A 15,484-nucleotide genomic window follows, 5' to 3' on the forward strand; every position below is an offset into this window, starting at 1 on the left:
AAAGTCTCCAGAAGAACTGTGGCAAATTCTCCACAATGCTCAGTAAAACTTACCAGCTAATTTCCCTATAAAATTGCGCAAAGTGTACCTTGTCACACAAGACACTGACTTTGTTTATTTTATTACTGTTTACTACTCTTTGTAGTTCTTTTTTTGTGTAGAAATGTTTACTTTCATTATTTTTCTTTTTTTACTTTCATATTTTTCACCCAAAAAATCACCCAATCACCCAAAGAGCACCATGCCTATGGTGAAGCATGGTGGTGGCAGCATCATGCTATGAAGCTGCTTCTCTTGAGCTGGGACTGGGATGCTCTGTTAGACAGCTGAAGATGAAGAAAAAATTCACCTTCCAGCACAATAATTTCCAACACAATAAATCTTCCCCAAAAAAGACTGAGTGCTATATTACAAGCAAAAAGTGCTTTAACAAAGTATTTCTAAAGGGGTGTGCACACTTATACAACCAGGTTATTTCCCTTTCCCCCCTAAAATGTTTCTATTTGTTTTTTACTTGAATTTTGTTGGTTGCTAGATCACATTAAAGGTGGGTAAAGCCCTGACATGAATTATCTTGGTTTCATTTTGTTTACATCACAAAAACCTGCAATTATAACAGGGGTGTGTAGACTTTTTTTATATCCACTGTACATAGGGTGTGGTGGACACACAACATAATCTAAGTCTAATTTTTTATTTCCTTATTTCACAAGGAAAAACGTATAATTGACGTTTATATAACAGTTATGGAAGGAGTCTCCAGTGTCAGCACGTTGTAAGAGTCAGTAAGTTTTTCCGCTATGGGAAAATCTTCCGAACATAGTTTCTTTTTAGCATGACAAATTGCTTTTTTTTCATCTTATATTCTAGAGAGAGGGGAAAAAAGAGACTGGTAAGGAAATGGCTGTTTACATTTGCTATAAAGTAAGTAACAATGAGTTTTGCAGACATTAACATTAGCTATAACTATAAATGGATAAAAAGTATGATAAAATAAAACATTTTTAACATTTTGGGACATGCAGTTAAAGGAAACTAGTCAACTTCAGGGTGGTAACAGTAACTCCACTTCATCACACCACTCCATTATTTTCCTATAATAGCATACCTTCAAATGTTTCATTTGTTACTTAATGAAGTCTAATGTCACCTGTCACAACCACACAGCTTTAAACTGTGTTTATGCTTGAACACTTTCCTTAAAGCCAAGCCAAACTTGCTCAATCATTTCAGCAGGACAGTTTAGATAAAACACACGGTATGGCAGAGTATACAGAAGAATTTATTCAACAACATAACAGAAATAATAAAGACTGATTTAAATACCCGCCTGCAGTTTACAGCTGTAAAACAAGAAGTGTACAAATGAATATAAACATATGAACCTGCAATCATAATACATAATTCATAAATATTAACCTGCAAGAAAAAAAAAAGAGGCTTCTCTGTCAAAACGTTGTGCAAAATTCTTCATCTATCAGATGTAAAACCCCAATGCATCCAGTGAACTCCAGCATCACCAAGCGACTGAAAAGTGAACTGCTGGGGCAGAAATGATGTGCACAAATAATGTGCACTAATTTCTGTAGAATTACTCATTCAAATTCAATCTCATTTTAGTTGGAATGGCTTAGACACAATGGTTTTGTTGTGTATTGTTTGTGTGCAGGGAGTGCAGAATTAGGTGTCAGAGAGCTATGCGTATGCACGGGTGTTTGAGGCACACGGGGAGGATGCCCCGATTAATCTGGTGAAACTCCACCAGCTGCAGTAGGTCAATGAAGAGAGTGACACCGTCGTCCATCGTGTAGTACTGCCTGCCACCCTCCTCACACTGGACAGAGAGAGAAACAGACAGACAGAGTGAATGAATCACAGAAGACAATGCCCGAGCTATCCATAGCAGGGAGTCCAAAAGAGAAAACTTGTCATGCTTTCGGGGTAAGTGGGATGGTGTGATTTCATTAGTCTCTATTAAATATCTTTTTTTTTCCCCACTTTTCTGGCCACAAGCTTCAGGATCATAAAGGTTTCACTGCCATGTACATACATGTGCACCAGTCTCCAACAGGAAAACTAACTTTTGAGCACTGTAACATGATCTTTCGTCGCAAATTGAAAAAAAAAAGTTTACAACATCTGGTTTTAAAAGTTATTCATAGGCACACAGCTGAAAGTCAGAAGATCGTGAGTTTTGAAGCCAGATGATGCAACACCCATCCAGGAGTTAAGAGACAGTGCTATTCTCTCCCTATCAACCTGAGCGACATTAGCCAATCATAGCTAGTTTGATATAATTCGATATGGGGCTACTGTTTACGAGTAGCTTATTTTGACATGGTACAGTGATTTCTGTTTTGGTAACGGGATGAAATGTCTCTTAAATGGATAGAATTTCCATTTCAGAGTTCACAGGTCTCTTTTGTATATCTATTGTACATGTTTCTGGCCACAGGCTTCAGGGTCTTTGAAGTTTAATGCAATCTGGTCTTTAAAAGCTTATTAAATGGGCTCTTGAGTGATGCAGAAAAGTGTCCAGAGATCGTGAGTTTGAGTGCTGATGATGCTAAGTATGCGAAGAGAGCAAAATTGGCCATGCATTACTCTCTCTCCTGTCAATCTGAGCAACACTAGCCAATCGTGGGCATCTGTGAGCTTATGTGTAGGAAGAGAGTGGATAGCGCTTTCCTCTCAGTGTCAGAAATCCTGTGAGCCCTGTCCTGTAGCATGAGCAGCAGCTTAAAATACTGGGTAGCTGTCGGGCGATAGCGGAGAGCAAGCTAGTGGGTGCAAAATGGAAAATGACCATATTGGGAGAAAAATGGAGTAAAAAAAAAAAAAAAAAACTCCATAAATATACATATTAGAAACCTAAATTCAACGTAAAGGTAAACATAAATGTTCACTACAAAAATCTGGTTTTGAATTTGAAAAAGATCTAGTGTCGCGTTTAGAATTAAAGGATTAGTTCACTGTTTAATTCTGTCTGTTGAGGAGGAATCTTGAGTTTCCTCAGAGTTCCTTATAAAATAGCATTTTGTAACATTTTTCTCACACACACACAGACACACACACACAATCACACACATAGGACTCACGGGAATGAGCAGGTAGTGTTTGATCTTCCGCTGATGACATAGTGACAAGACAAAACACTGAGCGTGCAGCTGACTGTCCCGAATCAAAAACAGCCTGCACAGAGAGACAGACAGTTAGACAGTTAGATCCTGGAGGAATGCATCACACTCATAGATATTATAATATTGTGCACTGCAGTACTGTTGTGTGCATTATCACATTAAATCTGAAAAAACACTGTTGTGAACTGAAGGGGTCAAAGGTCAAGGGCCTTACCCATCCGCCTGACCCTGCTCCTCCAGCAGTTGTTGGGCTTCAGACCGGGAAACGCCGCCATGGAACCAGGGCTGAGTCTGGTGTACGGCTACACAATTAAAAAAAAAAAAAAAAAAACACGCACACACAAACAGATTTTAATGCATTCTTCACCCAAGAAAGACTCATAAGAAAAACGAAAGGTTTTTTTTATGGTTTTGTGGCATTCTCTTAGCAATAAACTGATGCAGATAGTTTATTGTGCTCACTCCTGCTTAAGAGTAAAAGTTACAGTGTGCTGCCCTGTCCCATGTCTCATGAAACAAATGGTAAAAAATTGGTAGCTATAGTAACATTATGCAACGTAACAGTGTATAGTGAGCTAGCTAAGTGCGTTAATACATACTAAGAGAACCAGCAGAAAGGTGTTGAGAGATCCTGATGATGCCACAGCCATCCGTGACCTGGAGTCAAAGTAACAAACTTGGCTGTGCTCTCTGGGTTTGAGGGATGACAGATACTCTCTTCCCTGTCAATCATACTGACACTAGCCAATCATGAGCTTGTGTATGCGGAAGAGGGAGGATAGCTCTTTCCTCAGAGTGTGTTACGCTGCTCTGTGACGCAGCATTAGCAGTAGTTCAAAAAGATGTGTTTTGGCTTCCTCTGGCTTCATGGGTCTCAGAGGAAGCACCTGTTAGCCTTCACTCTCCCTTGTTGGTATGTCGTATGAGAGGGGAGAGCTGACTCATGGGTGGGACTTGGCAAGAAAATATTTTACTTGGGGGAAATACCCAAAATAAAAATAACAAATAAGCTACATGAGTCAGTGGAAGCGCTGTGTATGGTGAGCAAGTTGTGTTTAGCGTTTAACATTGTAGGGAATGTTTTCCTGCAACATATTAAGGTTATGGCATTCTGAACATTATTGCTCACTGACTTTATCCCTTCTATCAAAATTCATTTAAGGCCAAATCCGAACAATGAGTTACTAATAAACTGTTTACAACGAGCTCTATTAGCTCACAACCCTGTAACTCACCTGGAGGTCGTGACCCGTGGCTGCTGTTTGGTAGGCTGTAGCGCAGCGCCTCTCTCTTCTGAAACACACACACATTTTAAACTGTGTGTTTACATACAGTATGCTAAGAGTGTGACAGTATAGGATAATAAAGAGCCATGTAAGAGTTACACTGTAAACATTAGGCTATAAATAATGCCATCATCAAAAGTTCTCGGGGCGGCGCACTGCTTGAATGCGTTTGGGGCAAAGACGTGAGACAAATCAAACTTTGGACACCAATTGTGTTTAAGCTGACTACAGTAGTAGGAAAGAGGAACATTGTGTACATTTTTTTGGCAGAATATTCTAGCACTTTTCTTAACTAAACAGTGTACTACAGCATTTACCAGACTTCCAGTATATAAAACCATGAATGTATCATACTGTTTCATCTCCAATACCTGAAAATGTACTGGTATAAGCAGAACTACAACTAGGAGTGATTTTCAGTAGATTTTCAGCATTCAGTAGATTTAAGAAACAAATAAGTAACGTACACCAACGTGTAGCTATTACATTAGGTTAAGATATAGACACGGTCATATTTAGCTAAACCATATCACGCACCCTCCAGTTATATCCCTCCTCCTGCTCAGCGTTCTCGGCCTCTCGCGGGTTGAGGATCACTCGGCCTCCGCTCTTTCCTGAGAAATCCATGGCTACCATCGACTCCTCTCCATCTGCTCGCTGAGAACGACAGAAGCAACGGGAGCAATTAAAATCAGACAAGTGAATGACAAGATGCGATCCGTGAAATGTGGAACAATGGCATAACTAGAGCCATAGAGTACATCAGTTAATTTGCTTGGGAACAAGCTTGCTTGTGTGTGTGTGTGTGGACACGTACCTTGGTGTTATTTCGTGGGGGGATCTGTAGGTTAGGATTCGCCTGCGCCAACAGGTAATTACACTGAAGCTGCTTCCCATACTGTAACACACACACACACACACACACTTACAGGTTCACAACTATATATATAGTGCACATATGTACTACATGATGCATTTCTTGCCTTCTAGAAGCTATTGTTTGTGCTTTATTAGACTAAATATATGTCCAGTTGTTAGTGTTATACAGTAGGAGTGTTACTCCAACAGTTATTAGGAAATTAGCGTTGTTGTAGCGATAAAAGCTTCTTTTACATTGAATTACCAAGTTTCAACATTAAACATTTGTGTATAACGTCTTCATAAGAATGTACAGATATTTATTAGGCCTGGCTGATGGACTTAGCGCAGAAAAATGCAGTTTCTCAGCCTAGAAAACAGGACAGTACTAAAGTATAGCAACACTAACAGGAAAAAAAAAATAAACCAGACTTTACCAGTAGGGGATGCTAAAATTCAAATTTATATTTATTCATTTATTTATGATATATTCATTTAAGTTTAAGCAGGGGAGCTTCTATTATATATATTTAATATATATTACATATATATTTTACTTATTCTGCTCAGTGTCAAGTAATGTATAGGGGTTTTGTGTGTGTGTGTGTGTGTGTGTGTGTACCTTAAACAGTCTGAAGGCCGTAACCCAGCAGGTTTTACTCTGTTCACTGTCCGCACACAACAGTTTAAGCTCCTGAGAGTGAAATCTGCCTCTGCTAGTCTGAAACACACAACAATAACACACATCAAGTCAGTGAGACAGTAAAAAAAAACACCTTATGCACAAAACAAACATGCAGAGAAGTAAAAAGTATTATAAAAGTAACAGTATTAGAACAAACGCATTACTATAAACCGGTGACTCGCAGTCGGATCTACTGTCAGAGCTGCTGTTCTGGGAAATTAAATCAACAGCTTGTGACCAATCAGAATTGAGAATTCAACCAGGTTGTTACCTTCATGCAGAAAGTGTGTCCTTTGGGTGAGCTGTAGAGTTTCCGACTGTTGCCGACTGTATACACGCTGACGTCCTCGAGATCAGCTACACACTGAAGGTGTCGAGGCTCCTACACACACACACACACACACACACACACACACACACACACACACACACACACACACACACACACACACACACACACACACAAGCATTACTCACCAACATGACACACCAATTTGTCATAAAGTGACAGACTACCTATCAACTGTAATCAAAATAACATTACATACATGCTGTGTTCAAGTTTGTGTTGTATTCATAGTTCAGACCTTAGACGAGCCCTTGGTGGAGCAGTAAAGTCCAGATCGTCGCAAAATGAAGTACAGTTTCTTCCACGACTTCTTTCCTGCTTCACGTACATGCAGGTAGCCCTGAATCTCTGGACATGATCCGCACTTCAGCATACTCTACAAACAACCAACGGGGGTGAGGGGGGATCAAAAAGGACCAAGAGAGCACTTTTTAAGAAATGGAACAGGGCTTAGGTGTGAGAATTAAGACGCGTATTTCACACATACCTGGACAAGCTGCGATGGCGTCATTCCTGTCTTGACGTCGGTGCAGTCAGAAATCATGTTCTCTGGGAAATATTGCTAAAAATAAAATATAGTCAAATAAAAATAACAAAATAATAATTTAGAGAGGAAGTGTCATAATGTGACGAATGTCATTTCAAAAGTCAATGACTGTTTTCAAATGGTGGACCTCTCCTTCCTTTCCCCGCAAGCGCATTCAGTGAAACTACGAATGCTTTAAGAATTGACTAAGGAGCTCATTTCTGCATTATGGCGTGATTTGAAATTGCTATGATTATTGCATGATTATAAATTGCACCTTTAGTAATGATTACAAGAACGAGGGCAGAGAAGCGCTGGTTCGTACCGCTGGCTTTTTGAAGAACTCGTACTTGGCGTAGTTTTTACGGAAGAGCAGCTTGGTGTCGCCATCTTGTGGCCAGGACGACTGCACCTTAGACACCACTTCATGGTCCTCAAGGCAGCGCTCTTTAAACGACAAATACAAACAAGATGTGTGTAAACGTCACCGTTTAGGATCGCATCCTGAATGGGGAAACTGTTTCAGATCGCGAAGCACATCCGTGCTGTAACTATGGCGTTCATTACTTGTGTACGTGTGTATGTGGAGTAAGTGCCCTACACTGTCATTTCTTACCAAGCCCTAGTGAAGGGTGCTGCTCGAGGAGAGCCCAGTTCTCTTCATCCGTACAGTGAGTCGACTCGACCAGAATATGACACACCTCTCGCGCCGTTGCCGCTGACGACACGACCACAGAGCGACTGTGTGTGTCCTCTCCGAAAACCCTTACCACCTACACACACACACGATCACACACACGAAAAAAAAAAATCAGTAAACACATTCTTTAAAAGCACTTGACATCAGTCATAACTCGGAACTCTGCCACTTCGACTCTGCCATTAAATGACAAATGATGGAGAAAAAAAACACCTTACTTCCTGGTAAGCAGTTGTGCAAGAAGACGCATGAGTGACAAAGGCACAAAAGAAGGAAGGAATTAGGGAGAGACAGAGAATGATTTGCTGCCTTTCAGTCTTTCAGTGCAGGGATTATTAAAATACCAGCAAGAAAAGAAACTATAACTGTGTGTGTTTATTGAGCTATTCACAGAATGGATCGTGTCTTTTAGTGTAACAATTATTCAATGTAGACATGACACTGGTTTCAAAACTTCTTTTCTAGGTTATATAGACTTAGACTACAGCACTGTTGCATTCTCAATTCCGAGTTGGTTAATTTTCCATTACGGCAGCTCTGAGTATAATAAAACACTTCAGGGCGTGCTGTTCTAGGAAAATAATCAGCTTTGGGGTTTGCTAAAGGCTCGGAAACATGTCTGTAACGTGATGTTTTGAAAAGGCATTTACTAACAGATGCACTAATGAAGAAGAACAAAAAGATATTTAAAAAAATGGGTCGGATTGTTCTACACAGTATTATATATGGTTAGAAAAATGAAGTATGCTGTGGGTAATGGGTAAAAAAACAGGAGAGAAAAAGACAAAGAAAGAGACTGAAATCCTCAACCACAAACCTGACGAACCAGTACCACTGAACAGTCAAACACACTCAGTCAGCGGGTTCACAGGGGACACACAGGGACAATCAGACAAAACACATTTGCATGCCAACTACACATAGACAGACACACACACACACACACACACACGTCAGTTTCTCAACTTCAGCATGCCATCTGTGCTACTATTTAGTCTGATGGGTTTTTAACCACAATTACACAGGTACCTTGATGTTTTGATCTCTAGCCACAACAAGTCAAAACACTTTGATTATCTGCCAAAATGGCTTCTTTTATTATCATGAAAGAAGTGTGGAATGTTCCCGTCTCCAAAAAAGACCCTATTCACGAGAAAACAAGTATTTTTTTTTAATTGGCATTGGCTTCTTAGAAAATACATGTATTAAAATCTTTTAAGCATATTAACAACATTTAAAAAACAAGCAACACGTTTGTTTACGTGTTTATGCCTCTAGTGTGTGTATACTAAAAACAAATGTTAGCTAGCCTACGTTACTAATAACATATATAGCTACAGGTCATGTATATGTTTAATATCACTACGCTTCAGATTTACGTACAGCATTACTATTACGCTAACATGTTTACTGAACATGCTACAATAGCGCAAAGTTATGACGTTCTCTTACTTAGTGACTCAGAATCTATATAAATGGCAAAAATAACTTTACGGAGAAACCGGAACGTGGAATGTCCTCAGCCCTTAGACTGTTTGACTGTTACAAATTGTTCAATAAATGTTAAATAAACATTGTGCAATGGAAAACTTCAGCATATCAATAGCTACACGTTTTTTTTTTTTTAGTTATTAGTCTTATGTGGAGCATCAAGCACACAAGTCCCTGTGTTATTCACAATGAAGACTTTTGTAGGGGGAGTATATGCAAAATGCAAACAAACAGAATACCGTGTAACAGAATACTGTGTGTTGTGTGTTTCATCAAAACTGATCAAGTTGCTCGAAGGCTGCCAGGAAGTATTGCCATGAAACACCAACCAGTGATTAACTGTCCTGCAGGAACAATTGTTTTCTTTAAGGATTACGTTTATTCTTCCGAGCACAGGGTCAACAGTAAAGGTCAATGAGTGAGACGCTTATATAAACGTCAACTGATACTAAAGACATGAGGTACATTCATTATTAATCCCCCCCCCCTTCATCATTTCATGACTTCATAAATTTCAAAGAAAAAAAATCCCAGTTTCGTACATGATGCTGGAAATGAATCAGATGTTTATTAATCTATGCAGAATCACATTACCTGTCCAACTCATTCTCGAGGCAATAAAAAGGCACAGTTAGCAGTTTATTAGGAACCTTCTAGCTACACCATCACCCACTGGCTAAACCTACCACTTTTTAGATATATCTCTGGTTGCTGTACCCCTCCTCTACTCTTTCCATTAATGTAATAATATTCAATCATTAACTCAAAATGGAGTCCAAAGTCAACTCTGATTTAATAAATCACCTTAATGACTCGCAAGTTATTGGTGGACTCCAGTCCGGATAATTGCCGCTGTTTAAAAACAAAAGAGCAGTCTGATTCCTTTTAAATCCAAAGTACTAAACCTCCAAATCAGTCCAACTGTCCAAACAAATATAATGGTAATCCTATTACTACAGAGCTATAAGAATTAACTGGCTAACTCACCCAACACACACTTTTACACATATTAATTGGGATTAGCTCGCGTTACTAAAAAGCAAAGTGTGTTCAAAACCGAGGCCGCACTTACATGCGTGTCTTCTTCGGTGGGCGTGGAACTTCCCGCCAGCGAGCCGACCCGTACTGGAGAGTGCGAGGGACTACAAAGTTCAGGGAATGGATTGGGTATGGACGGCATCGATGAAGGTCTAAACTCTCCTTTGGAGCTGTAAAAAAAAAAAAAAAGTGTGTTTATTATTAACAGTACTGTACTTGTAACACATCGCTGCTGAATGATCAGTTCTGATTGGTCGGGAAGGTGTGTATTATGATCCCTACTGGGATCAATCAGCGCAAACATATTAACTATTACCACAAACCATAGTACCTGTAACTGTTCCTGATTGTCAGCGGTTGTGATCGTGGTGTGGAGGGACTGACGGAGAGGCACGAGCTCTTCATTGGATTCGATGTCTCCTCTCTGCGCATGGTCTCACGCACATCGTCATTAAAAACCTCCGTCCAACGACGATCCACCTGCATCACTCTACACACACACATACACGCACACAGAGAACACAATGGTTAATCCTTGCTCATACATGTGATATGTACATAGTGAAAACCAAACCATAAAATGGACACTAAAAAAAAAGATCATTTCTCATGTGATTAATTTTAAAGCAAAAAAAAAAAAAACAGAAAAGAACAAATTGGAGGGTGAGCAAGCAAGAAACCACGTTTCAAATTTTCAAAGGATCTTCATAAGAAAAAGGATATTTATTCATATTTATTAATATTATGAAACTTGCGTAACAAGGTAATGCTAACATTTCATCTTTGCTGCAAAGTTCAGCCAAAGTTAGAGCGCTTCTAAACATAGTTCTTTCACCTGGAGGAAAAATCTGAATGCGGGTAAAGAAAAAAAAAAAAAAAAAAAAAAAAACACACACACCTTCGTACACCTTCGGTTCTGTTTTTAATCCAGTGCCAGTTATGGGGGAAAAAAAAAAAAAAAAACAACACACAGCCCGACCAGACTTCCTGGCACAATGACAGATTAAAGACAAAAATCAAAGCTAATGAGTTCACGTCACGGTTAATGGAGTCTGCTGTGTGTGTGTGTGTGTGTGTGTGTGTGTGTGTGTGTGTGTGTGTGTGTGTGTGTGTGTGAGAGAGAGAGAGAGAGAGAGAGAGAGACAGAGAAAGAGAAAGAGACCGTGGAGCTGTTTTTTTTGGATGTGTGTGAAGGGTGTTTGCTGTAGACGTGTTGGAGGGGAAGGTTTGCAAAGCAAAACAGGATGATGTAATAGTCTCACTACGGCAGTGATACTGACACACCTGCAAGGACAATAATGCGCGCGGTGGAACTGGTGACGCAGCTTGTGTTTTGGCGTTACAAGTACAACAAAAATAATATTTCATTATCAGCTGTATCTACACCGGAATTCTCCATTCTGATTGGTCAGAAGGTGTTGATTCATTCTCTATACGAGTCCTACTCATTTCAAGGTGGTGCTATGACTGCAAGTGATAACAGGAAGTAACTTGTTTCCCGGTCGTTCCACAACATTAACTGTAACTATAAACGGATAAAAGAAAAAGTAGGATGCTTCATTCTTAAATTGCTTAAAACATGTAATTATTGGCAAATTCTATAACAAAGGGATTTATATGTACTTGTACATAATTTAAACCTAATAATAATTTAATTTAAAGAGATTTTAAAATTTATGGAAATAGACTCAACATCAGGGCTTTGAGGTAAAGCTGCTCCTTTCAGTTTGTTTAACTGATTAGTTTGCACGAATACTATACAAAAGATACAAAGATGAAATCTTGCATTATAAATATTAATATGCACACAAACATTTAATATTTTACCTTTAAACACCTAACATACATCTATTAAAACACGTCAGTCTTCATTTTTTTGGGAAAATGAATGACACGGCATCACTTGTAGGAATAGGGCTGTGAAAAAAGTCAGTTACGCTATTATTTCTTTTTAGTTCAATTTCCTAAATAAATCTAAATATGTGCACTAAAACTGATGATATTATTGTTTTCTGCAGATGAATCTCTAATAGCATTCTATAAAGTGTATCGTGCACTACATAGGGCCTGCAGAGCCACTATGTTACACCCTATGTAGTGAGCATGTACAGTGAATTTTGGAATCATATCATTCATACACAAAGGATTCATTTGAATCATTTTACATTTGTGGATATTTTTGTGGATATTTATAATCTCTAAGATATTTCTATAACTCTAGCATGTGCAGTGGGTGCTTGAATTAAGGCTCGGCATTAGAGAAGCTTTTTCTGGATTTGTGCAAGATCTTTAACCTTGAACATCTCAGCTCTGTGTCCGAGTCGCTTTGCGTGCCAAACAAATCAATGGAAATGTAACTTACGTTCGAGTGGACCTGAATTAACAGAGAGACGGAGTCTGTTTTTGTTCAATGCCACATTAACATCTGCGAAGTTTAATTCATTATGTAAGGAATAAAACACTTGAAAGTCGCTGTTTGAGGAAAATAATCAACGACGGGGTGTTGTGATGTGGCTCAAGATGAAACCGAGTTATTTTGAGCACTATAACATTAAAATGAGAAAAAATAACCATATATTATCATTATATTATCACACTAAGAGACAGGAACAAAAAGCTATGAAACCCCTATTTAGATTTCGGAGTCACTTTTATCTTGAAGGAACCGAATCACTTAAATGAATCGGAATGCCTATTATAAATATACGACTCATTTAAGTGAATCGATTCGTTGACATGACTCGTTTAAATGAATCCAATGTTGCCAGTTGCTATTTGTTTGGTTAGCACAAATACTCAAAGACTCACAAAAGTCACCTAAAGGTCTATTACTGTCATAGATCAACTATTATTTCTATAATTATTTATATAACTTTTATAGCATATATATTGTATTGTAAAGAGGCCTTGAGGTTTACTATATGCAGATATTTTAATATATGCAATTAGCCTCCACTAAAGGTTATATTATTCATAATTAATGAAGTATAAAAGACACAAAAGGACATATTTAGGCTTATATCTCTCACCTGTTGAGTGTTTATCAGTGTGTAGCCTGTTAACTCAGAATTGTAAACCATTAAAGGCAACAAAATAGACGAATTTCTTTTCACCTTCGAAAGTAAATTCAGCACAATAAATGTTTAGACACTTTTCCTAACTTCCCAGAGGAGAAGAGAAAAAAAAAAAAAAAAAAAAAGGACTTACCTTTACAGCTCGAAGTGTCCTGTCTGACACGCCGACTTGTTTACGTGAGTAATATCCTGCTCGTCTCTCTTTGCCGTTCAGGCCCTGCCGGTCTCACTTGGGCCGCGTCCAAAACCGCGTCCAAATACTTCCGCGCTAAACTAAACAGGGTGTTAAAGTAACACGCCACCTGTCGCTGTCTGATAATCCTGAGTGGCACTAGATCGCGGTTGTAGACGTAGCCATGGTGAGCGCACGCACTCGAGTACGGGAGGGGCGGAGCCAGGCAAAAATGGGGCGTGGTTGGGGAAAATAAAGTATCTGCAGGTGGACAAGTAGGAGGAGCGTCGTCATGGCAACACTAGGAGCTTTCTGTAGTGGGTGGAATGCAGTACTTTGTACACTGTTTACTTATAATACAGTAATCCATACACCTGTCTGCTCCATTCCTCAGAATTATGTCACACTGCTTCATTTCCATCCTTCAGTTATTTTAATATTGTGTAAAATGTGTCCACTTTTTCCTAAACTGATCTACAAAAAAAAAAAAAAAAAAAAGTGAAGAGGCAAAGTGAAGGAAATTTTGGCACCCACTGCTAAAACTCTGAAATATTCTGCTACTTTCATTTATTTCATTTATGGTAAATTCTTAAAAATAACTTTTAACAGCTAACATCTGAAAATAGATTGTCATTTGAGTCTGAAAAAAATTGTCTATATGTATATTAATGCGTCCTGTATGAGTAAGGAATAAAACACTTGGAGGCATGCTGTTATTGGAAAATAATCAATCAGACTCGTGCATGGATTATTTTCCTATGACAGCATATCCTAAAGTGTTTTATTCCCCTTCCACCACAGCAATTTGCCATCAATTGCAATTTTTAATTTATTCATGAACAACACTTTGTGCTTTTTAACCATTTATAGTTACATGTTGCAGTTAGTTAGTTTCTGTTATCACTTACTTTTTTGTCTGTGGCACAGAGCTGAATTTACACAGGACAATATCATCTCAGCTCATATCCAGGTCAAATTCAAAATATGTTCAAAATCTACAATCAGTATGTTAGCTACAAAATGGCAAAAACAACAACAACAATCATAATCATAATAAATTAATAAATTACATGATTTTTTAGCTGAGTGAACTTTGAGGGAAATTAGGGGGGGAAAAAATCTGTCAGCATTTTTTTTTACCTTTGTTACTTTAATAAATTATCATTCTGTGTCTTAATATTTGCTATTTATACTTCTATATTCTTTAATATTTTGCTGCTTGTTATTACTTTAAACCAGCATTTATGAAACAAAATGCAGCTTTTTTGCCCCCTAGTGGTCGTAGCTGGTAAATACCAATATTAAAGCATATGTTTGTTATCACAGCATATGTTTGTTATTCTTTTATTATCTATAAAATATGCAATATAAGAAATTAAATCCAACACCTTTGATGCAAACTTTGCTTTGTTTTTTTTAAAGAATAACATTTTTATTTGGGTCTGCCAGCTTCTGGGTAATTTCTTATTATTTCCACCAGGCTTCAACCTGACAATAGAGTAACAGGGTGTGGTTTTTGGGTGTACAGCAAGACTTTATCTGGCCTTTTACACTCATTTAAGTAAGGAATAAATCACTTGGGGGGTGCTGTTATAGAAAATTAATCAAATACATGGTGGTGTGATGCACCTCGATGTGAAACGTTACTGAGTTACTGTTACCACCCTAAAGCGCGAAATGATATGTCATACTTTTTATATGTTTATAGTTATGTTTAATGTTATGGAACATCTGCTTAAATTTACTTCCTGTTCTTGATCACTTCCTTGAACAACCTCTTGAAGTTAATGCAAAAATGATGCAGCTTGTCATGTTACTGAAAAACCAGAAAGTGTAAACTCCTCTGTCTCAGTTACAGCTTTACCTTAGACTGTTACAAAGTGCTGACACTGGAGACTCCTTCCAGATGTTACATAAACGTCTCCTGACAGAAAACTTAACCATGTCAACAATTACACATTTTTTAAATCCATTTTAATATGGGTACATGCTGTTACTATAGAAATAATTACAGAAAATTTTATAGAAAATGAATCAACACCTTCTGACCAATCAGAATCGAGAATTCAACAGTGCTGTAAAAGTGAATAATAATCGCCTTTATGTTGTTTCATGTGTGCGGTTTCTATTAATCACATGATGTAGGGCTGTGTGTGTAGACAGAT

General features: G+C 38.3%; 1 protein-coding gene across 1 annotated transcript; it reads right to left on the reverse strand.

Annotated features, from left to right (window-relative positions):
• Nucleotides 1-1,261: 1,261 nt before the first annotated feature.
• Nucleotides 1,262-13,513, reverse strand: grb7 (growth factor receptor bound protein 7). Its single transcript, XM_026925994.3, has 15 exons — nt 13,281-13,513; nt 10,405-10,563; nt 10,108-10,243; nt 7,461-7,617; nt 7,170-7,291; nt 6,806-6,880; nt 6,557-6,694; nt 6,241-6,351; nt 5,907-6,005; nt 5,244-5,324; nt 4,964-5,083; nt 4,376-4,433; nt 3,355-3,442; nt 3,099-3,192; nt 1,262-1,834 (listed from the first exon to the last, which is right to left on the reverse strand). Exons 2-15 carry the CDS (start codon nt 10,557-10,559, stop codon nt 1,688-1,690), a joined length of 1,581 nt encoding a protein of 526 aa, XP_026781795.3. The 5' UTR covers nt 10,560-10,563; nt 13,281-13,513; the 3' UTR covers nt 1,262-1,687.
• Between the last annotated feature and the right edge of the window lie 1,971 nt (nt 13,514-15,484).

This window comes from Pangasianodon hypophthalmus, chromosome 1 (genome assembly GCF_027358585.1).
Source record: "Pangasianodon hypophthalmus isolate fPanHyp1 chromosome 1, fPanHyp1.pri, whole genome shotgun sequence".
Classification (NCBI taxonomy): domain Eukaryota; kingdom Metazoa; phylum Chordata; class Actinopteri; order Siluriformes; family Pangasiidae; genus Pangasianodon; species Pangasianodon hypophthalmus.

Coding starts and splice junctions, on each gene's coding strand:
- grb7 (XM_026925994.3), bottom strand. CDS start 10,559: ATGCAGGTGGATCGTCGTTGGACGGAGGTTTTTAATGACGATGTGCGT. Junction 10,244..10,404: donor ACAATCAGGAACAGTTACAG/GTACTATGGTTT, acceptor TTTTTTTTACAG/CTCCAAAGGAGAGTTTAGAC. Junction 3,193..3,354: donor GAGCAGGGTCAGGCGGATGG/GTAAGGCCCTTG, acceptor CTCTCTGTGCAG/GCTGTTTTTGATTCGGGACA.